The sequence below is a fragment of the Semicossyphus pulcher genome, unplaced genomic scaffold (assembly GCF_022749685.1).
Source record: "Semicossyphus pulcher isolate SPU_LCO1_2020_fin unplaced genomic scaffold, fSemPul1.0.p SCAF_18, whole genome shotgun sequence".
NCBI lineage: Eukaryota > Metazoa > Chordata > Actinopteri > Labriformes > Labridae > Semicossyphus > Semicossyphus pulcher.
This window is the reverse complement of record NW_027211691.1, coordinates 17,630,477-17,654,428: the sequence shown is the minus strand read 5'-3', so window position 1 is coordinate 17,654,428 and position 23,952 is coordinate 17,630,477. Positions and strand designations below refer to the sequence as shown.

The following is a 23,952-nucleotide window of genomic DNA, read 5'->3' as shown; positions in this document are numbered from 1 at the left end:
CAGCAGCACAAACTACATTAGTTCAGTCGCCCTTAATGCACTCAATAGGATCCAATAACTTCTGACTCAGAGATGATGACTTAAAATTTGCATTTTGTTTTGCTGCAACACTTTTTGCGCATGAATATTTATTCCCACATTTTTTATATTATGCGCATGGTTATCAGGAGATATCAGCGCGTTTTGCTTTCCTTTAATCTAACAAAGCATGAATATTGAAGCATATTCCTCTTAACAAAAAATACCATGTGCAACCATCAGCGGAGGCAATTCCTCTGAGTGAATGCGACAAATAATTTGTGAGGGGACTTCAAAGGAGAACACGCTGACCGCTTCCCACCGCAGAGAAGAGACAGACACTCGGCTGAAATAAATAAATAACAGTGATAAGAGTCGTACAAATTGATCTTGTAACGGCATGGGTGTATGCTTAACTTCAAAACATATTTCCCCATGTTGATGCGTTTTTTTTTAAGAATCACAAGATGAGAAAATGTATTTTTATGTTAATTTTTCTTCTTCTCGTTTTAGTGTGGATGTAGCCCCTCAGAGGAAATAAGAGTGGCTTGGTTGCACTGCAGGGTATATTTTCTGTCCATCCTTGTGTTGTGTAGTGTGTATTTGTATCAGCCAATCAATCCCACATCGGCCCTCAATTGCCTTCCCCACATTGACAACCTATCCAATCTCCTTCAGACACTGTAATAAACCCAAACAATGAAAAAATTGCTGCCTATAAAAATTTCAGCAGTGCAGGAAGGCCAATCTGGCTCCTTTAAAAGTGGCTAAAATGCCATTACTGTGGCAGATCTGGATGTGAAATGTCATATTGGAGCAGCCCCACTGTGCCTGCAGCTCTGAGTTACACTGCCTCTGTGGAGACTCCAGCTGCCTCCCGCTGATGAAAGACCATCCAGCAGCTCCGTTTCTCAGCAACCTTTTACCATCACCTGACCTTTGGACTGCAGAAATGCCTTTGATACCACGCCATGCAGTTTGGTATTTGCCTCTCTCTATATCATTACGTGTGCTTTCCCCCGGGTCTGGCTGGACTGTCTGTTTTTAATGAGTGTCAGAATGTAAAGTGTTTACTCTCCTTCCTTTTGCTTCTTTTATGTTCTGCCGCCTTTGTTAAAGAGAGGTTCAGCTAATGCCTATAGTTGACAGTGGTATTTTTACACAGCATGTTGTAGGACGTTTCCTCCGCCTTTTTGTAAGGAATTAAATAACATCCTCTTTCTTCTCTTGTACATATATTTTCCTGAGGAGAAAAGGCTCAAGGCCAAGGCGGCCTTGGAGGTGTTATGTACATTTATATCAAATTAGAGCAAAATCCAGTGATGAAAACACTGTTACACCGTTATGGATTCCTTTAATATTGGTGTAGATATTGCACGGAATATCGTCATCCCAATATTGATCAATCTTATTGCACGGCGCACTTAACAAGAGGCCCAACCCCTCTGGCAACTTTTGCTACACCTATCGAGCCTTTGATTATTGCATAGCACGTACTGTTTACAAAGGTATGGATGGAAAATTTACCACTCTCATTTTTAGGTAATTTGAAACACTGGCTCATTAAATTCAGAAAGGTAAACAGAATAAGTTACTTGTTTCTTGCAGGTGACCGTCATTGTTGCTGTTTTTGCTAGCTTAAGTAGCAGATTTTTATCAGCTTTGGCTAGCAAGCTACTTAAGCTAACATTAGCTCCATAAGTGGATTTAAACTGTTTCATGTTTTTTTATGTCTGATATATGTCTTATATGTTTATTATAAGAATGTTATAAAAGGCTCATAAGTATGCATTTGATGGATACATATCATGCTAACAGACTGAGGCTAAAGCTCCATGTCCCATGGTCCCACAATGTTAGCAAATGACCACCAAATGATTCCTGTAGAAGACTAGAAAAGTAAAGAATCAGAGTTGTCGTTGCTGCTAAACAGTAGTTAGTCTTAGTAATTACATTATTATGTGGACAACTGTTAATTTGTTGCAACATAATCTTGCTTAGGACCTAGCTTGATTCAGTTGAGACAGTCATTACCTCTTTTAATGAAGCACAAAGAGAACAAGCTTCTAAGAAGAGGACTAAGATGTTTTTAGAATGGGCTACATATCATGTTTTTTAGCAAAAAACTTTAACTAGACTTACTGGGATGTAAACTACTTCAAATCAAATAAAAGGCAGTACAGAGATGCTAACGTTAGCCTGTTCTCCGCTACAGCCCAAGTTTAGCTAACGGTTAGCTGAAGGCTGAGAATATGAGCCCATGAAGCTAATAAAATAAAATAAAATCGATGCATTTCTATCCCTTTTTGACTTAGATCTACAGTTATGACACATTTCATCACTTCAATTGTAAACTATGCTACACTATGTAAACAAAAGCTCTGGCTGTTTAAGCTAATTTTGTCGACTGCTGTCTGGCAACAGCAGCGGTGGTGGGGTTTAGGGCTGGGTGCCTGGGGGAGGCAGAGGGTGGGAGGGCGGGACCTGCGGTGTCCACAGCTGGATAGCATGGCAGAAGTTTTAAATGTCAACGTTAAAGGGGATGTGGCTGCCATTTGGCCTGACAAGCTGCATGCCAAGGGACTGGCAGCGGGATGCAGGGGCAGGGTGCTCCCGGTCCCGGCCACAGAGCTCTCACCTTCTGCCATTTATCATGCGGCTACTTGCCTAGCGCATCTGGCACCTTAGCATCGACAGCAGCAGGAAAAGACGTTGCTGCAGGCTATAAGCAGTGGCCCATGGTTATCTTTTTTTTAACATCACAATGAAATTAGGGCAGAAGTATTTGTTTGATCCAATCAGTCTTGTGTATCTTATTGTTTTGTTGTTCGTTTTGTAGCATTATTAGCATCTTAGCAGTATTTCTAAGCACTTAAATACACTTTCTAAGCAATAAAAAACCCCACTGATTGCTCTTTTTTGCAAACAGTTTTACTTTATGGTTGATGTGAAGCAGTACATTAATTATTGCTTGGTGAATATGGAAACCACTTTACGCTCACTAAATTAAACGTAATCAACTGTCATAGCAGCTCATATTGACTTTAATTGACCGTAATTGTGGATCCTGCTGTAACTGCTAGTTACTTCCTGCATGGGAAGGTCAACTAAATTGCTTGATGAGCTGTTATGGTCTTTTTATATGATGACCTTGACTTGAGAGTGTGTGTGAATATCTTCCATCAGTGGTGATAAAGCATGAAATTCTTTTAAGTGGCTGTACAACATCCGCTGGTGGTGTTCGCCGCTTGGAAGTGCGATGGCATGATGGCCTGGGAGTATTTCTACATGGCAATAAATATGTAAATAACACATATAAGATGTAAAGCCTTTATAAGGTAAGAAAAAAAGGCTTTGTGACATTGCATTTTAAGCTAATTCAGTCATTTGTAGATGGTTTATTTAGCCTAAGAAGAAGGATTTTCTCTTTAAAAAAATAAAACTAACGATGTTTAGAGATACATGAAATTTCCCTGGAGAACAACAGTGTATTAAATCAAAACTCTTGTTCAACTTTCCGAATTAAAGTAGCATTTTCCCCCTTTATCTGTACCTCTACCAGCTATTTCATTTGGTCTAATAACCATTAATCTGACAGCATTCAATATCTGAAACTAATTTGGCCCTTAAGCCTTGAACTGCAGACATTTCTTCAATAGCTTCACTCTAATATATGTTGTCTTTCGATGTAATATATGATGCAATCTTTGCAAATGTGGCGTACATGTGAAGGTAAAAAAAAAAAGCAGTGGCAAGGATCAGACATGAATAGTGCGCTATGAACTGGAGGAGTGTCCTGCTGTGATGGGATCTCTGCTTTACATATCACAGTCGTGTCCGTGTGAACATGGATGCTAACATGCCTATTTACATTCACAAACATGCTCATCATGTCTGGTGTTAGCGGCAAGTGCACAGATGCTGCTAACACCTGACGCAATGCAGGTGGGTAGATGTATTTAGAGAAAAAAGATGGATTTCCTGCTGTCTGAACCTTACACACTTTAAACCTACAAAGACCTGGACACCAAAGCAGAGATACAAGCTGCTAAAAAAGACACACAACAGTAAGTCGGTTGCTGTTTATCAGCCTCGGAATTGTATCCCCTAGTTTCATCCTAACCTTGTCTTTTTATGCACATTTCCTCTAAAGAATTGACAGATGAGTCAACAAACTAAACGTCTCCCACTTTAGGACTCATCTGTATGAATTTCAGAGAAAAGACTTCATAAAACTTGTCATTTCGTCAAAGCTTCATCAGCATCAAGAACTAATCGAAAGAGTTACACTTCATTCATTCAAATAACAAAAGGCAAACGGATCTCGGCAATCCAGGTCCATGAACACATGCAATCACATGTCAGTCACTATTCATTACATTGTTCACTTTGAAGGAGGAGGGGAAAAAAAAGACATCCCAGCCTCACAAAAAGCGTACAGTGTAATTATGTTTGTGGGTGAAAATAGGCCAGATTGATTATATGCATTTACAATAATGAGCCGTCGATGTATTATTATGTTACAGAGCCATCAAATCTTGACATAAGTCGTAATTAATTTCTTCACAATTTCAGATCAGCCGCACTTTGTATTGTTGTCAGAGGTTGTGGTGTGAAGCGATGAGCGGAGAGCAGGCGGCTGATACCGTACTACAGCTGTGGCAGGAGTCTCATTAAGGATTCACAGAGCTTTCCACGGTAGCGCTGCTTGGTTTGGCTCGAGGGCAGACTACTCTTATGAATCTGTGGAGCCGTGAGACAGACAGACAGAGAGACAGACACACAGGGAGGCTGCGGTGTCAGCTCTGTTCGTGCAGAGGATTGTTTTTGCAGCGCGAGGCCTCTGACTCTCCCCCAGCTGATTGGTGTGGCTTCATTAGCATGGGCCATGGCTCCTCCGATTTGCAGTAATTAAAGAGAGAAATCAGAGCGCTCGCCTCCAGTCCAGACGCAGCCAGTGCCTGTCAAGTGAGATCGCAGTGGAACAGATCTAGCGTTCCTGGCCGCCTGCCACTCCACAATCCCCCCCTGTGTCCCTGTAGTACGAGTGAGTCTGGAGGAGAGGTATTGGTTGTTGGCGTCTGTGCCAAGTTACCCCCTAAGTAACCCCCGGGGTTACACAGGCGCACACGCCTCTCCCCGCGGGCGCACGCTGGCCCGGCGTTGTCATGGCGATAACAGGGGAAAATCTTTAATGAAGACACTGATGAGAATTTATGAGGCTGTGGCTGTGTGCGTTTACAGGGATACGACCCTTAGCCCACCACACGCGGCCTCCTGTGGTTCTACATCTATATCTTCACTTACACAAGCCGGAGCTGATCGTCAGGGCGTATGCTCAGGCAGGCCGCCTCAATACGCTGCAAGTCCAGCAACGTACTAGGTACAGGAGGAGACACGTGGCGCTGGTTGTCCGATGAGGTTAATCCAGTGAAATCAAAAATAGATCGCTTTAATTCAGTGTAAACAAGAAGAATCAATATCATCTAATGTCCAGAGAGAGATCGTCAGAGGGGCAATTTAAATACAAATTTTATCAGGGTGGTTTACCGCACACAAAATTGAATTAGGTGTTTTAAAACATGCAAAGTGGAGGAGATTTGACCATTAAACAGCGTTGATTGCTAAACATGTACAGCCAGCCATGCACCCTCCACTGTAACCGACCAATGGAGCCTTTTGATTGATTGTCCTTGTTCTTGAGTTGCCTCCGAGTTACTTCTTGCTAGCTCCCATATCTGCGTTTTCATGGAGGGTGTTGGAATTTGCTTGGGACGCAGTACTGTATCTTCAGAGACAATTTATTAAGGGCCACAGATACATACCTTTGCATATAAGGGTAATCTCTGCATATGAATGAAGAATCCATTGGCAAGATGGAACATTTTGGGGGTTGGAAGCACTCTACTTCCTGTTTCAAGTCCATTCGTCTTACAAGTAGTATTGACCAATCACTGGGCTTTCGTTGTATGCAGGAAACAGTCCGTTGGAGAGCAAAAGAGGTCGAACATTGCATTGGTCAAAATGCAATCCTTAAAAACCAGCAGCTACCATAAACTTTTTGTTGTAGGTGTCCTTTTTCTACTCCATCTCTATTCTTGTGTCTCGAGTTGCTAGGCGGCCTTCAAGGATTGACCAAAGGATGTTTTCGCTGGATATACAACAGTTTTCTACTCTGGAGCCTCCAATTTTTGGCTGTCACTTCCAGAGGGTTAATCGTCCTCAGACTTTAGTTATTGGGTTCCGAGATTGGTCTAAGGGTATCAAGTAGTTCCTGACAGTTAAGGGTACAAATTTGTACCTGTACCGCACTTCAGGAATCATACAGCCAAAGATTGATTTCCACTGATGCGGTCACGAATCAGAGTAGGCGACTATGGTTCCTTAAATTCCTACAATGGCTTCTTACATGCAAAAGTGATTGGGAAGAATGGGACTGATAGCGGAAGACAGATTTCCAGAATCAGGAGTATCGATAACCAGAGCATCATGGTAGACTTTGATGGAGTTAGCAAGAGAGGTCAAAGTCCCTCCTTCAAGACAGCAATTGGTTCTTTCGATTTTCATTCCCAACACCCAATTTTCTATTGAATTGAGCCACTATCAGGCTGATATTCTGTAGTCCCATCCTGTAGTACTTAAATCATCTAAGGTAGCTCACTGATTTGGCTGTCTGGAGGATGCACTTGAAAGACAAATCATCCAAAGCGATAAAGACCCGAGTTCAATCCCCCACAGCACTTCTACATTTCTCTCCTATTATGGTTAAATCTAAACTCCTTGGACAATAAAATTCAGCACCTCTGTTTAATGTTCGAGCATCCACTGGGACTTTTTTGCATTTCAGAGTCTTCGAGATGGTATGTGGACACAGGTATGGCGAGTACCCATCCTACTGAACCCATGGAGTTATACGGTCCCCTCCTCTGAACACTTCTTTGTCCCTTTACTGTCAGTCTCAGTATCAGACTCTCCCAGCCCACTAAGTCTCTTGTGACTTGGGTTTCAATTATGAATGCTACCTTTGACTACCTCTGTTATTCCGTGGCAGCCCACATATCCCAGCCTGCCACCACTCATGTGTGACTTGATGTATTGTCTCACTGTTTTCCCCCCTTTCAAAATTAATTGCAGTTTTATCTCTCCCCAAGATAAAAAAGCCTGCCGAGAACATAATAGTCTAAAAGTAGTGTGGATTCTATTCAAACAAAACAATTAAAACCTTGGTGTTTTCCTTGCTGCTTTTGACTGTGAAAGTGTCGGAAGAGATTTTCTGTTGCGGCTCTTCTTTTATCTTTTCACACAATAGAATGAAGTATTACCTTCAATTACCTTTCGTGATTGGGTTGTGTTTTGGCAAACTCTGATCTGGCCCTGACCATTTGATTTGGTCTCTAATGAATTTTAACCTACAGTACTGTAATATCCCTCATCAGAAACTAATTACATCTCGAAAATAAGTCTTGTCATCGTGGCTAATGTAAATCTGAGCGTAATTTGCTCTGTCTCGTACCACTCTGCAAACATCTTCTCTGATACTGAGTTGATTTTACTTTAATTTTTAGGTGTGTGCACCGTTTATTTCTTAGTTAAATTGATTTTGGCTGGCATTTTAGCAAACATGAATATTATCCTTGTCGGACATATTGCTATTGTCAACACAGTTGTGGGTAGAAAGGATCATTACTGTCAACTTGAACCGGTTGCGAATTAAGGCTGCACTTTAAACAAATTATGAAAAAAAAGGTAAATCTACTCAACTTTCAAAAACATGGCAGCTTGATCAAAAAATGAGTCTTGAATAATCACTGTTCTGTGTGCTTTTGGGGAACAGTGCCTAAAAAGAATTTGATTACAGGATTTATTTAAGCTAATTTTTTGCTAATCGTGTTCGTTAGTGTCGTTTTTGTTTGTCTGTTCTAATGCAAGCTGTAATCATTAGCATGTCCAGCTAGCTAGCTTATTGCAGTAGGCCAAGAAACTCTCATTAACAAGCATTGTATAACTTTTAAAGGGGTTACATGTTCGGCTAAAATCTAGAGCACATCTAGAGTTTTGTATTTCCTTATGTGAAAGCCAAAACTGGGCGCTAATGTACTCAAGTGTAATGCTAGCAAAACAATAGCAACACATTGGTTATTCAAAAGTTTAAAGTGCAAACATTTCATCCTTGTTATGCTATGACTAACTAGCTCTATTCTCTAATACTGTCTATCTATTTTCATGTTACTTTCATGGCTCATGATGGTAAGGATGCTAACTTTTCCCTGTAACATGTAGCATTAGCCCCAGTCTATCAGCACTGTACCATGTACATGGAACATTTTAGTGCATATTTGTCAGCTTAAAACATGTCAACTTGAAAGCCACAGGGTTTTTAACTAACTAATGGAGCCAGTGTGAGCTAAATTAACTAGCTAGCTACAGCTGAAACACTTTGCTTGCTACAGTTGTCAACTGAGCAGCTAGAAATTGACGGTTGCCAGCTAGAAACAAAAATCTATCAAGATACTTACATATTAATAGATATTTGAGAATAGTAAATATATATTTCCTGTTTTAGAATGTTACGTTTGACAGGCGTAGGAAGAGGGACTTAGCAAACGCAAAATCGAACAGATAGCTGGTGAGGATGCTAACTTTTCCCTGGGACATGCAGCTTTAGCTCCAGTCTTTCAGCACAACATCATGAACATGGAAAAATTCAGTACATATTTTTAGGACTCTTTACACAGTTAAAAATGAGTCAGCTTAAAACATGGAAAAGGCAAATAGGGTTTTCAACTATCAAATGGGACCAGTGTTAGCTTAATTAGCTAGCTAAAAGCTAGAACTTGACAGTCGCCAAATACAAAAGAGAACCTTCCCATGTCTGATATCAAGGACCGGTTTTTTCCCTACATACTAAAATATTTGTGAATAGTATACTATATATTTCCTGTTTGAGGATGTTCCGTTTGACAGACGTAGAAAGAGGGGCTTGGCAAATGCTAAATGGAACAGAAAGCGGCTTTGGCTGACCAATTAGCAAATGAAATGAGCACTAAATATGTATCACTTTGTTGTCATCCTCACAGATTACAACATCTTTACAGATACGGTGTGATTTTCTACTCCAGGCAATGACGCCACAACACTGCTTCTTTTTGAAGTGCACATTGTTGTGCATGTGTGTGGGTTTGCCTCTCTGCTTTAAATATACTCAAGATGACAGGCATAGCATTTACCTTGATGTTTTCCAGCTTTGAACTACTTGGCATGGGCAATGCCTGGGCTGGGATTCACATAAGAAAGAGGCCTATTTGAACAAGCTCATCTGGGGAAAATACCAGAATGACATGGCTGACACACACACAGGCTTTGAATGGTTCCTCTCTGGGAAAGTGACGAGCATGAGACGCAGCAATTCAAATGTTTCAAGTAAAACCCAGAAATGGGACCTTTTTTTGTGTGTGTGTGTCTTTGAACATCATCCATTAGGAGACATGATGTTTCTCTCTCTCCCTGTTGCACCCTCACTGAGACACAATGCATTTAAGATGTTCACCTCGTGTCAAGCTGCTGCACCTTAAGTGATGTAAAAGAGAATTTAGACGGAGCGGAAAGTGTCACCTTTTATATTTTATCTCGGTGTAAGTGCAAGATGAAACTGCAAAGTGCAAACTTACAATATAGCACAATGACATCACTGTTCCTTGATTCAAACAGGCAGACTTTAACCAAACTTCTGCCTTTATCTGAGCTTTGTTTCATTATGAACGAAAATAAGCATTTAAAAAGAAGAGTTAAACCGAGATTATTGTGGATCTCTTCCTCTCGCACACATCTTGTTCTAACACTCCAGCAATAACAATAACAGCTGGTGAATCTGATAAAAAAAAAAAGAAAACCCAGAACACCCAAATGTGTTTTGTTTTGCATACATTTCTCCCCGCATTACAGTTGGAAGCTAATCCTCCGACACCTTCCCAAATGGAGCTGCAGCAACAGTCTTGCTCGGGTATTATTATGAATAATTTATTGCACCCCGTTTCAAAGGAGGCGAGCAGAAATCCCAACTATTTTTGGTGTAACGGCATCACGCGTTGGTTAAGTCTGCAGGTACACAGTGCAGCTGTTGGTTTCTTGCTCTGCACTGTGGTGTAAACGGCATTAGCCTCTCACTGATGTCATTATAGCGTGATTGGTATGTGGACCGCCGGCTCAGCGTGCTGCTGGGCTGTTTGCTCAAATATATCACAACCCTGACTTCTCTGTGCCCGTTCCTTGCAGGTATACACACTCAGATATGTGTGTTTGTATGTATATTTAAATGCACACGTAGGGACGGACGTGTAAACATGATCAAAATTGTGCAGCCTGTAGGTGCAGGCAAATATCCGAGCATGTTATTGTCTCTCCGTCCATTTTCTGAGCTCACACACACAAGCGTCAGTACATCTGCCGTCTCAGGTAGAGCACTTGATGATGACATTTGTTTAACATTCCTCACCCGACTCTCTCGGCGACACGGTGAAGTGCCGCATACCTGCTCTTCCTCCCGATGTTTAAACACGCTCTCCCTCGCTTCTCTATCTTTTTTTTTTATTAGAAATGTGAAGTGTGTCATGGAGGCAAACACCGGAGAGGGAGGACAGATAAGCCTCGCAGGACTCACGGCGACTGTTCGAACATGTGTTACCCCCCCGAGGAAGTACTTACTGCGGGAACACACAAGGCGTGACAGAATCTATGAGTATCGCCAGTGACCATAAGAGTGACTCCAGCATGTTCCTAAATGTGTCTGCTTGGAGTTTTTTTTTTTTTTTTGTGGGAATGAATCGATGCACGTCAAACCTCCCTGGTGTGATAACCATTAGCGCCGGCCTCGCTGGAGGATGGTTGTGAAATCGTACTGCAGAGGCGGAAATGTGTGAAAATGTGTCCATTTACGCCGAGTTCAGATGAAGTGAAACAACAGGTGCCAAAGTCCTTCAAATAGCAGGTGAAGATTTGGGAGACATTTTCTTTTTTCCTCCCCCCTTTTTTTCCTCCATCCACCGCGGTGTCAGGGGAATACTCCTGCTTGGATGAGTGTGGATTTAGATATGGCTGACAGGTGGGTGACCAGGGTATCTCATATGAGAAGGACTGAACGGGCTTCTCTTCCAGTCCAGCAGACAACAGGATAGATATGATCGTATGGTTGACTTCATGCAGGGACTGATTTTCTGGGGATTAACTTGCAGGGGCCACTATTTATTTCTCTCCAGTATAAGACCATACAATGGCAGCTATGATAAAAGCATCCCATCATGCATTACTCTAACTTGCATTCGTGCAACAGCAAGCACTGCAGCCGATTCCATCCTATGCAAGACAAAGATTCGCCTCTCGGATGACGGGTGGTCGGGCCATTTTCGTGCCCTCCAGCAGGCGACGAGAGTGAATTTGGGATCTGAATAATTCCTGAGAAATGAGGACGCCGGTGTTCAGAAAGCATGACGTGAAAGTGTCAGTGCATGTGCAGTATAAGGAAGGGATTTTAACCCTTATTTCCTTGTCTTTTTTTTTGCAAACAAAAACAGCGCTAAAGAACAAAATGTGTGGAGAATTCCAGTTTGCAGGGGCGTCACACATAAGGTGTAGCGTTGAAGAGATTTGGGGAGAAATTGTTGAGTCAGTTCGAGTGTGTTCTGCTTCAGATTCCGTGCCCGCCGCGGGGCCGCCTGGCTGCCTCTGATTTTTTTTCTTAAAGGTGGGGTGGCGTCCGATGCGGCCTCGGACCCGGGCTGGACAGCGAGCTGCTTTTTGTTCTCCCCTTCACATTGCCAACTCCAGCTGTCACACAGAGGGACAATAGAGGAGAGGAGGGGGTGCTCTCTGAATGGAAAAAATAAACTGGAGAGCCCCCCCACCTTTCCCTCCTCCTCCCTCCTCCCCAAGACTCGTCATCTGCATTTGACAGGACCCCCGTTCTCCTCTCTTCACCGCCCCCTTTTCTTTTTTCTTTCTCCTTTTCTCTCCCTGTGCTCTCCATAATCCCCCTTTCTCTCTCTCTCCCTGCTAAGTGCAGCTGTTGCTCTCCATTGGATGATTTTTTTTTTCAAACTGATTGCTAATTAGGATAGCTTTTTGGGGAGTTTTATGTTTAAAACTTGTTAAACTTGCAATTTTTGTTCTTTATTCAAGCGAAGGAGAGAAAAGATTCGCCCAATTATTCACATTTACTTCAGGCGGAGCATTTTTCAGCGTCCCATGCAGCATTCATATAGTTTACAACTACTGTACTGTGTGGTAGCCTCTTATTATAGCGCTCACTTCAGCTTTGAATGCTTTGAAGAATAGACTGGCCCATCTCCCTTATTCTGCTCACATAACTGAATCCCTGGGAGAGGCAGCGGAGGAAAAGGAGAGCCTGAGAAAACAGCAATTCACACACGGAACACAGAGACCCCTGGTAGCTCAACAAATGAGTGTCTAGCCCTGTGTCCATTCATATCGGCCCCTCGGTCCGCAAGCCTATTAGCCAGGCATCGCTCCTTGAAACATTCACTGTCGACAACATGTGGAGGCATCGCCATAGCAACCAGTGGATATGACATGTGCAATGGACGGGGACTCCTGAGCTGCTGAATATAAGGAGGGGCTCAGCCTTAACTAAATGATCGCAGAAAAAAAAACGCAACCCCACCACCACCTCCCCGGCTCTTTTCATTGGCACACAGACGCTGAAAGGACTCGCTAGTGGGGCTTCTGCACATTCTTCTTCGGCTCGGAAAATCAGGCGGGCATATCCCACATTCTTCTTCTTCTTCTCCCTTTTCTTTTTCTCTCCGACTCTCCCTCTTTTTTTCTCCTTCTTTTTCTTCATCTCCGTGTTGAAGCCGCGCTCTTTTGTTGGCGCTGGGGGGACGCATGATGGGACCCTCGCATGCAGGGGAACTTTTTTTGGGAGAGAAGCGGGCAGAGTGGGCGGCCGGGACGCACAGGCAGACGCTTCTAGGAGCAGCACCGGGCGTCAGTGGTTAAACATGCTCTCTGGAATACAAGACGCTGCAGCATCCTGCAAACACTGCGCCGAAATGTGCGCTCTGCCCCGCGACGTGGATTTGGGTAATTATCTCCTGGCTTGTAACGTGTGTCTTCCTTTTCTATCTTTTTTTTTTTTCCTGTGCAAGTTTTAATGCGTCAAATGCGTAAAAGGCGCGTTCAGGGACCGGCTTTGAAAACTTGTCAGCAGTGGTAGCATCAAGCTAAAAGCTGGTTTTGTGTCCGATGTGAATGAAAATGATTTGTTTGCTTTGCAGATTATTTTATGCTTTCATTTTTCATCCTCTCTGCTGGAGATCGAATAATCAAAAGCATATCGAATAAAACACGAACGAGCTTTGGGAAAGCACGCGTGTAAATACAGCCAACCTGAACGTAAACTCGTCGAATTTTTCCCATAAAGCAGATATTTACTCCGGTGGATGCTGTTTGCACATCTGGCTGCAGTGCACAAAGTTTCTGTGCAGGTTGATCCTTCCCGGCTGCAGCTCCAACTCAGTAAAGCTGAGAAGTGAATCCGCTCTTTTTGCATAAATTATTCTATTATAAGCTAGTTTAGTCCAAAAATAAACGCCGTTTTTCTCTCTCAAATGTGATTCTCATGCAACTTTTCTCAAATTAATTCATTCTTAGATTTATTTCCAAAAATCTAGACTGTAATTCATTTATAGAAATAAAAAAATTATGCAGCTTTCTATCGTAAAATCAACTTAAACATCACGTTGCTTTATTTCTTTATCTCTGAAAGAAGTAACACGTTGTGAAAGGTTTTTTTTATTTTGAAAATCTTCTAAAATATAGACCCAACAATTTCCTTTTTTTTTTGCTTTTTAAAATTTAATTTTGCATTTCATGTTTGTTTTTTTTATTTTGGAGGAATCACCTCAAATGTTCCTAAATTTCAACCCTCCTAAATCCTCAATTGTAGCTTCAACTTAAGAGGGGGAAAAATCCTGGGTTGAGTTGTGGCTCTTGTGTGTTTGGGAGGATTTTCCTCTTGTACTTCTGTAAGGTTTTGTGATGGGGGTTGAATAGATGACCAGCCGCCCCAACAACACCTCTCCGCCTGACCTTTCCTCCATCATTTAAATAATCCAGAGCTCCGAAATCCATCTGGCCCTCGCCTCTTCTCGGATTGGCTAATTCAGCACGCTGAGGCAATCTGGAGAAAGATAGGAACAGAGGAGGGAAGTCTGTTAGAGGCAGAGAGAATTTACTTCTCTGGGTCACTTTGATTTTAAAGGAATGAAGGAAATAGGAGGTTAAAGAGGTGGTTTCTGTTGGAGGGAAAAATCTGAATATTCTGTGGCATTACATCATTCAATCTTCGATTTAAATGCAAAAACTATCTTAATATTTATATGTGTGCATGTTCTGATTATGGTTCTAAATAGTTAATAATTGCAACTTTAATTAATTTATATTAACATGCAAGAATTCAAACGTTTTATTGCAGTTAAAGTGACTCAATTTTTTTAACAAATCTGTTTTTAAGACGAATTTTCAAAAAAGAAAAAATACGATACAGACATTAAATAAATGATATTAAAAAGACAGAAGTGTAAAGGCCCACGAAGGCAAGTCTTTGCCTCACGTCTCCTCCTCTTCCTCCCTCTCTCTGTATCTCCTCTGGTTTCTTTCTAACACGATTATCGCCTTCAAACACTCTTTCATGCTCACAGTGCATTTCAAGCCTGTTTGCTCCCACAGTGGAGCTGCCTTTTTTTTTTTTATTATTCATTTCAAGGTGTTTACCTGAATAATTTCAAGAGTAGCCGCAGATTGTAGAGGGCCACGTCTGTGATTAACTTGATTAGATTTTTTTGTTTTTCCCTTTTGAGATGGATGAAAAGATTTTAGTCAAAGGGAAAAGCTCGGAGTTGTCAGGCAGCTTTTGAATCAATAGGTCTATAGGGGGCACTTTGGTTTCAGAGGCAGCAGTCTTGAACCACTACACCGGTGTTAAGTGCTGTGTGTGCATCAGTGCAGAATATGCCCAACATTACATGTATCTATAGGGGTTTATTTTCAGACTTTTATTTTGTAGGAGCAAGTCCTCTTAAATGTTCCTGCTTTCTGTACGTGCGTTTGATCACCGCCGAGCCTTGAATCGAGGCCATTCCTCCCCTCTTCAAACCTCTCAGTTGTTGTCTCACCTCTTAATGCCTGATTGAAACTACAGCAATCGCAATCAGCAGCGACTGTCGCCAGGCCCCGAACACAGCAATCGAAAGAACCTGAGCATTAGCTCAGCCACTGAAACATTGCCAATTACGAGCCACAAGGTCAAACCATATTGTTCCTGGTCTGAGGTGAAGTGTTGTGTTTTCAGGACGGTAGAACAAGATGTAGGCATCCTTCAGCCGCCCCCATCACACCCCTCAGGCTGAATGTCAGAGCCCTGCTTTTTTTCATGTTGTAGATTTGATTCACGTCCCCCATCAATCTTTCAATATCTCCCAATACAGACAATTAGGAGCCCGCTGATGTACTTGTGCACTGGTATTGATACTGCCCTTTTGCAGATGTACAGATATTGGCATGTGTGCAACTCATGCAACGGAGGAGAAGTGGCTTTTACAGAACGGCCATGTTTGTGTGTCAGTCAGAGAGCAAAGCGAGGAGGGTTTATTTGCAGTAAAGTCCCTTTTTCAGCGGTAAATGCTAAACAAACATGTCAGGATGTTTCATATTTTACGCAATTGGCAAAGAAAATCCTGAAACAGTAGCTACATTTTAGGTATCATTAATTATCCCTCCCAATTATTGCTCCTAATTATCGCTGTAATGTGCTCAAAATATTCTGGCCCACAGGGAATTAATCGCTACAGTAAATGGCCGTGAGTGGACCAATTATCAACACACAGGCCGATTCTTTAACCTGCGCTGATAAAAATCTCTTACATGATATTACAGCACATTAAAAACAAGCCGCCATAGTGCGACAAGCTCTTGCAGTGTGGGTGTGAATATTTTAAAAAAAGCTTTTCTATTCAACTGGTGTTGGACGTATGAAGGTCCAGTGTGGGCTGCTGGTGTCCTGGTAGCCATTAGCAGCATGCGGCTTGGGCCAGGGCCTAATCCAGCCAAACTCAGGAGCAGAGGAGCTAATTAAGCTCAAGCTTTTAGTATCCCAGCCTCCTGTAGCTGCACAGTGCCAGCCCACCCCATGCCAGCACTAAATGGGGTTGTAAATATCTATAGTGGGCCACAGTGTGGAGACAGCAGTGGACAGGGGCTGGTAATAGGGGTTGACTGAGTCTGAATGCTTATTGTAAGGACACTATTAGTGCGGGCTAATGAGTGGGGCGAGTCAGATATTGGTGAGAGTGAGACAGGAAGTGGGAAGGAAGCTCTTGTGGAGCTTTTGAGTACGATTCTTTTCAAAATAAAAGTCAAGACAAGCCTGCAGGTGGAAAATAAAGACGTTTCATACCATTTTTTTCTTGCCCGCTATCGATACCGATATCTAGACATGATTTTTGGCCGATACGGACTAACATTTTAATACCACAGCAATGAAAATAACATAGAAAATATTGTAGGAAATACAGTGATTGCTAACATTTTGCTAGCTTTGACAAACATTCGATATTCTGCTACCACTACACTGTTGTTGTTTGTTATTGTTACATGATCATTTACCTCCAACCAGCTGATATTGGTTATTGTGTCGGATCAGTTTATCAACTGGCATACTCGCCAATACCTGATACAGCAATTTGGGCAGTAGTGGAGGTGGGTGCTGTTACTGGTATCGGCAGGTATTCTGGTTTTGGTACCAATACTGATATTAGCACTGATATTGGTATCGGTAGCGATATTGGTATTGGTGCCGATACAGGTATCGGTACCAATACTGGTATCGGTACCAATACTGATATCAGAATTAGAATCAGAATCAGAAACACTTACTTGATCCCCTGGGGGAAAATTCTGAAGCACTGATATTGGTTTTGGTACCAATACTGATATCAGCACCGATATTGGGATTGGTACCCATACTGTTATTGGTACTGGAAATGAATGCCTTACAGACGTTATAAGGAGACGACTATGAATCAAAAAGAAAAGATAATAGCCACATCCACAAGAAAAAACACAACAGAGTGGCATCCTTTCCTGCTCTAACAGTGTGTTCTCTCTCTCTTTATGTTTCTCTGTGTCCTCCAGAGGGGCAGCCTGACCCAGATCCCCGTGGTGAAGGAGACCCGGGTGGAGTCGGGCCAGTTCCTGCTGCTCTCCGTCCTCTGCATGCTCTTCATCCTGGTGGCTCTGGCCGTGTCCACCACCTTCTTCTGCGTGCGCCAGCGCTCACACCTCCGCATGAAGGAGAAGCTGGCCAGCCTGGGGACTGACACCAGCACTGATGCCACGGCAACCTATCAGGTTAGACCAACCCCCTACTTTTGCTATGAGCCAATCAGAGGGCAGGACACTTAGAATGTGGGGTATGATTGGAGGAACAGCACGCACTGCTGGGATACGTTAGATTTTGTGATTGGTTTGTGAGAGCATGTTTACTGATGAGAGTTGTGACGATAGTGATTTACTTTTTTGAATCAGCTTATTTATTATTATTATGGGATATACGAACTTTACATGTTAAAACACCTTTTTTAAAGTGTATTTACATCATTTTTATGCTCTTAACTTCGCAGTTTTTACTCCAAAAGATTTTCAATCCATTGACTTATTCTCACTCTTGCCTTAGATTTGTATGTGTGTGTGAGAGGGGGGGTTCTGTGTGTGAGAAAGGCCGCCACTGTGACCTATTCCCTCTGTTCCTCCAGGGCCACGGGCAGCCTGAGCTGTATTGATTTTCAGCGCCGGGGCTCAGCTGTGCCCAGCGTGGCACTCAGAACATATTTATCTGCATGTCGCGTTAACATTTTCAATATTTAATCAGCTTTTCACCGAGCTGCTCTATTTATCGAAAGCGCTGTGACGGTACAATGGCCACAGAAAAGATATCTCTTATCTTAGATATTAAAATGGTATTTTTATTTGTTTTAAACCTCTGTTTGAATTCTTTTTTAAATTTAAATGTCTCCTTGTACCTTTAGGCATGGGATAACTGCTCTGTCAGGCCTTCATGTGGGTGTAGTCTCCGTGTCTGACAGATACAGTTGTTTGTGTGCTGTGGGAGGGAGATATTGTTAGATGGCAGCACATACTCATTGTCTCCTCCAGGCCTGTTTTTATTCGTATTACTTGTCTGAAAGAAAGGGGAAACGGTAATCCCAAGACCAGTGCTCCTGTCTGGGCTCCTCGCGTCTCTCCGCCGCCCCTCTCTGGTGCTAACTGCATCCCCCTGCTAGCTCCTGGGACGCTTTCTCGCCTCAGGTACAGCACGGGCGCTTTGCAGAGATGTTGAGAAGTAGGATGAATTATGAGGTGGACCTGGATATTGCCCCGAGGCCAAGGCCCAGGGCACCGCTTCATGGCTCTAATCATTAAAGTCTGACGGCGGGGAAAGCTGATCCAAGACCAGGGCTTAGAGGGGCCTGTGCTCCAGAGGGAAATATCACTGTGATAGATCGTGAGATAGCATGTGCTTTCACGAGGCATTCTCTCTGGCCTGCCATGCCCTCGCTGTTATTAATCGAGTATGGAAATGAATTCAGAGGAGATAACTGGCTTTGCCCGCGAAAAGCAACATGATGGGGTTTACAGATTGTGAATGTAGCCGAAAAATACAAAGTGTGGCCACACCTTATGTGAGAGTGTGACTGCTGCGTTTGTTTGTTAGCGCACACATAGACGGCACAAATTCATTTTATTCTTTCTTTCTTTTTTATTTTGTATTTTATACTGGAGTAGATAATGCCTAGTCTACGAATTTTGATGCCCTGTCTCTGCACTGAGGAAAGATGGGAGAAAAGCTGAGTCATTGGGAGAGGTGTAATCGTCTTCGCAGTGGGTCTTTTAGCAAGTCTGAGAAACCTGGGGTTATCAATCAAAATAGAAAATTATACTTTACAATTGTGGCAATGCATTTTTATTTCCTTTGGTTCTCTTTGGTTATGTACATTAAAAGTCTAACTCCTGTTGATTAATGGATAGATTCTGCTGGTACCTTTCTTTCTTTGCAGGTAAGTAAAGAAAGAAATGCTAATTTTGTGCAAGATTTGACTTTTTCATGACTAGAGGATCCATTCTTAAAGAATGACTCGAGTCGGTGTGTGGCAGATAGGTGTGTGCCACTCTGATTTTGTTCTGTAAGTCGTGAAGGCTTCCTCAACCATGTATTTTTGACATAATTAGTATAAGCTCCATAATCCACGAGGATAAGCCATTAATCTACAGGCAAGTGAGGACAGATCAAGTCAGCCGAGATACAGGATTTTATGATGTGCATTTACAGGACTCAGCCCCTAACCGAAAGGATAAGCACATCACCTACATAAAACTATTGTTATGCATAAAAGGAGATAAATACATAAAACCTTGCAAGAAGTCTTTACAAAAAAAAAAGACTGCATTTTTGAATTTGATGATCAGCGCTTCACTTTTATTTCCTGTAATCCCCAGGAGCTTTGTCGCCAGCGTATGGCTATCCGGACGTCGGAGCGTGTCGAGAGGCCGGAGACCCTGCGCCACTCGCGGCTCAACAGCGTCTCATCCCAGTTCAGTGATGGACCTGCAGCGAGCCCGTCCACCCGCAGCAGCACCTCCTCCTGGTGTGAAGAGCCAGTGCCGTCCAACATGGACATCTCCACTGGTCACATGATACTGGTAAGGAGCTGACTTTGACTCCAGAAACAATACGAGTAATGATTCATGTGGTGGAAAAGTGGAGATGGTGAGAAAGTTGCTTGATGTGTGGTTTGTTGTCAGGCCCTCAGAGACATTTTGTGGTATTCAGCATCAGATAGTTACGACTAAACAACCACAGCTTGTCATCCCTCACTGACTATGAACTCAATCTGCCAGGGTGGGTTTCGTGTAGTTTGAGAAACTCCACTGCTTTTAGTAAGAATACATGAGTCAGAGAGCTTTATATGTTATTCCCAACCAGGGCAACATGCACCCCAACAGCTTTTGTGGACTGTGGGAGTGCTTAATCATTTTGATAAATGATGTGCATGAAAAAACGTATAGGTATATACTTAAACGGTTAAAATAGTTAGCTAAAAGCAAAGGGGACAGTGGTGGATATTGGTAGCTAAAAGCAATTAATAAACTGTTGGAATAGTTAAAATGAATAGATAAACAGCTAGATTAGTTAGCTGAAATTAACTGATAGCATAAAAAAGTGAGCTAAAAGTAATGGACAAATGGTTGAAATAATTAGCTAAAAGCAAAGGTAGAGTGGTGGATATTGCTAGCTCAAAGCAATAGCCTTAATAAACTGTTGAAATATCTAAAAGTAATAGATAAATAGCTAGAATAGTTAGCTGAATCTAACTGATACGATAAAAAGTTAGCTAAAAGTAATGGATAAACGGTTGAAGTAGTTAGCTAAAAGTAAAGGGAAAAGTGGTGGCTATGGCTAGCTAAAAGCAATTAATAAACTGTTGGAATAGTTAGCTTTAAGTAGTGGATAAACAGTTAAAGTAACTAGCTTTAAAGTAAGGGGGAAAGAGTTGAAATAGTTAGCTAAAAGCAATTGTTAAACAGTTAAAATAGTTAGCTAAAAGCAATGGAGAAGTGGTAGATATTGCTAGCTAAAAGCAATAAATAAACTTTTGGAATAGTTAGCTTAAAGTAGCAGATAAACAGTTAAAGTTCCTAGCTTTAAAGTAAGGGAGAAAGAAAATACTTAGCTAAAAGCAATTGATGGTCTTAAAAGTTAGCTAAAAGCAATTATTAAACAGTTTGAATGGCTATTGGTAAAGGCGATGAACTGTTGAAATAGTTAGCTTTAAAGTAATGAATAAACGGTTAAAATGGTAAGCTAGGGACTACAGATTAGCAGTTTAAATGGTTAGCTTAAAATAATGGATAAACAGTTTAAATAATTAGCTAGAAGTAGTGCATAGAAGGTTAAAATAGTTATTTAAAAAAAATGTGTGGTTCAATAGCCAACCTAAAGCCTAATGGATAAACACTTGACACAGTTAGAATAGGCTAGTTAGTTAAACCTAATGGACAAACAGTTCAAATAGAAAGCTAGCTGGCCACATTTCTACACCAGGTGTTTGTATGAATACAAATAACTTGCTTTTGCGAAATTCTATTATTAGTCTAAACAGTTTTGTAAGAAAATCTGAATTTTTTGACAAATTCAAAAAAGATTTAGAGCATGGCGGGTGGTGTTGATGAAGGGGTGCTTTCGATCATCTGTAATTGTTTTTAAGGATACGTCAGACAGAAGAGGTTTGGAACCACACATCTACAGAAATAGGTTACTCAGATGTTTAATTTGAGCGTACATTATAGTGTATACTCCCCATGTCTATAAATATGATCGTGCTGAAAACCAACAGCTTGATTTTTCTCTGTTTATCTGTTTGGATGTGTCTCTTTTTCATCCCTCTCCCACCTCCTTCCCCTCAGCACCCTGCTATCTTTGGTGGGGTTTTTCATCACTCTTCCTGCTGTTTTCTCCCTTTTGCTTTATCTTGGCTCTGTTGTCTTCATTTTTTCTCCCCCAACTTTTCCCTCCTTTTACTGTGTCATTTTCTCTCTTTATCATTCCATCCTGCTTCTCTCCCCACTGTCATTTTCATCTCTTGCCGCCTCTGTCTCTCGCTCTGCTGCAGCAAAATAAGGCAGACATTGTTTTGTATGATGGAAGCTACTCAAAACTAAAACATCGTAACCCATCTTATTGTCATTTGGATGTTTTAGAAGTTTTGTTAGGTTTTCATTTCGGTTGGAAAAGCTTTGGGTTGCCAGCGCTTCTACAAACACACAATGGATTGTTTTAATTTTGCGCAACTTTCGCTTCATTCATTTGAGACAAGCTTGATAAAAGAGATGGATAGATGCCTCGCAGTGTTTCCATTAATGGAGAGAGCATTCATCACACTGCATGTCTCGCTTTTATATTGGGAGGCTATAATGAATGAGAGTGAATCTGAGTAATGCCTTGTATTGGTGGTAATAGATGGGTTTTGTTGCACTCGTCAAGGCTTGTTTGTGAAGCCCCTTTTGAAAACATTGACAATAGAAAAGCATTTAGCCCTGCAATAACAAAAGAGACACTGTGAATCATTTCTAGGAGCCGTTATTATTAGCGCCACTTTCTTCACAGCAGCGACGCAGGCGTTGCAATGAGGAAAGGTAAAACACAGAGGGACCTTTACTTTTCTTTCATGCCATGATTGACATGGAGATGTCCTATAGGGGTGCTTTTTTAAAATTCCGCCGCCATCTCACATGAAACCATGTGTGAGATTGCCTTGTTATCACTGATCTCGGGCCTATATTTTCCCATCTCTGCTCTCCTCTTCTCTCATCTCCCCTCTCTCGCTCTTTGGAGCTCACACCGTGTGGAGAAGGATGATGAATACCCAGCTTTCCAAAGCGCATACGCTGGGGGTTCTTTTTTTTTTTTTTTTTTTTGAGGCCCGATCACCTCACACACACACACCCTCCACACACACACACGTAAACCACTAAGCTACTGCGAGAGAGACTACGATGTTGTGCCCCACTGTTCGGCCCACCTCAAGACTTAGAAAGTGTTGCGTAACGACTTCCAGCTTCAAAACTGAAATTGGATGCCTCTGTGTGCTGAGTCATCTGCAGTTCTTTTTTTTCAAAGCTATGACACACCTCTGCTGTCTTACATTTTTCTATTATCTCTCTTTTTTTGCCTTTATCAGCTGCACTTTTGTGCTGCAACCATAAAAACGTAACCCTCTTCATGACTAAAAGCCTAAACAAAATATATCCAGATGTAACTTTGGGGCAGATGCTGCTCATGTGGCTGTACTGTTAGTCCTTTCAGCACCATGGACAGCACCATGCAGTGTCTATACTTGTTTTTCCTCGCAACAAAAACAAGAATCAGGGTTAAAATGTTGATAAGGTTGTTTCTGCAGCAGTGTTACCTCGGCTTAATCACCTCTCCATGTAAAAATAGGGAAACAAATCAATAATTGTGGAGCCTCGGGCTCTTTTTTATTACTTTTAGTTGTTATTGTATATTTTTTATGATTAATTATTTGCTGAAGTGGAAAACAGATTAAAGCAAAGAGAAATAGCCACTGACTCGTGCTCTCACGTGTTCTTTTAAATGTAGTTCATGAGCGGTTTATATTCCACACAGTGTACCTTTTATTTAGCCGTTACTAATCAGACAAAACATACATATTAATACCTTCTTTCACCTCTCACCGCTGCTTATCACATCATAAAGCCCCCTGTACAAACTGTAACCAGTATTGTTGGTGATAATTTGACAGCCGAGCCTGACAGTAATGTGTTACCTGTTGTGTCTGGCTCCCCTGGTCGTCCCTTCATCCTGATTTCACCCGGCACCCTCTGCTGCCGAGGATACTGCTTAGGAAGGATTAGACATTGTTTCCCTGACACCCAGGCCTCCCATCCCAGCCCTCTGATTGGCAGACATAATCCCCCCATTCACTAAACCTTCGTTACCCTGTCTCTGGAATACGCCACGGTCCGCTGCCTCCCCCCTAGGAGCGGGAGGGCTCGATAAGGGCCTCTGCTGGCTGCATCGCATTAAGCTGCAAAAATATGAATTTGGAATGCAATCGATTCAGGGCATCGTTTGAATAGAATGGGATGCAATTCAGAGTGGATTTATCAAGTACATGGAGATGTAATATTGGTAGGGGAGGTGGGATGCTGTCAGGCTGGCGAGCAGAGAGTACTTGTGCGGGGTGACAAGAGCATAGCGGTGACAGGCTCTGTCAAGTGGCCATAATGGCATGCTGTCATTTTCCTGGGAAGACAGCAACTGCGTGTTTGCGTAGGCGGTGCACA

General features: G+C 42.1%; 1 protein-coding gene across 1 annotated transcript in view; it reads left to right on the top strand.

The window, feature by feature from the left end:
- Window positions 1–23,952, top strand: part of ptprn2 (protein tyrosine phosphatase receptor type N2) — a 137,689-nt gene that overhangs the window by 90,561 nt on the left and 23,176 nt on the right. Inside the window, exons 12-13 of the mRNA XM_069667372.1 lie at window positions 17,224–17,439; window positions 19,585–19,788. Of these exons, the coding sequence (XP_069523473.1) occupies window positions 17,224–17,439; window positions 19,585–19,788 (420 nt within the window). The remainder of the gene's footprint in view (window positions 1–17,223; window positions 17,440–19,584; window positions 19,789–23,952) is intronic.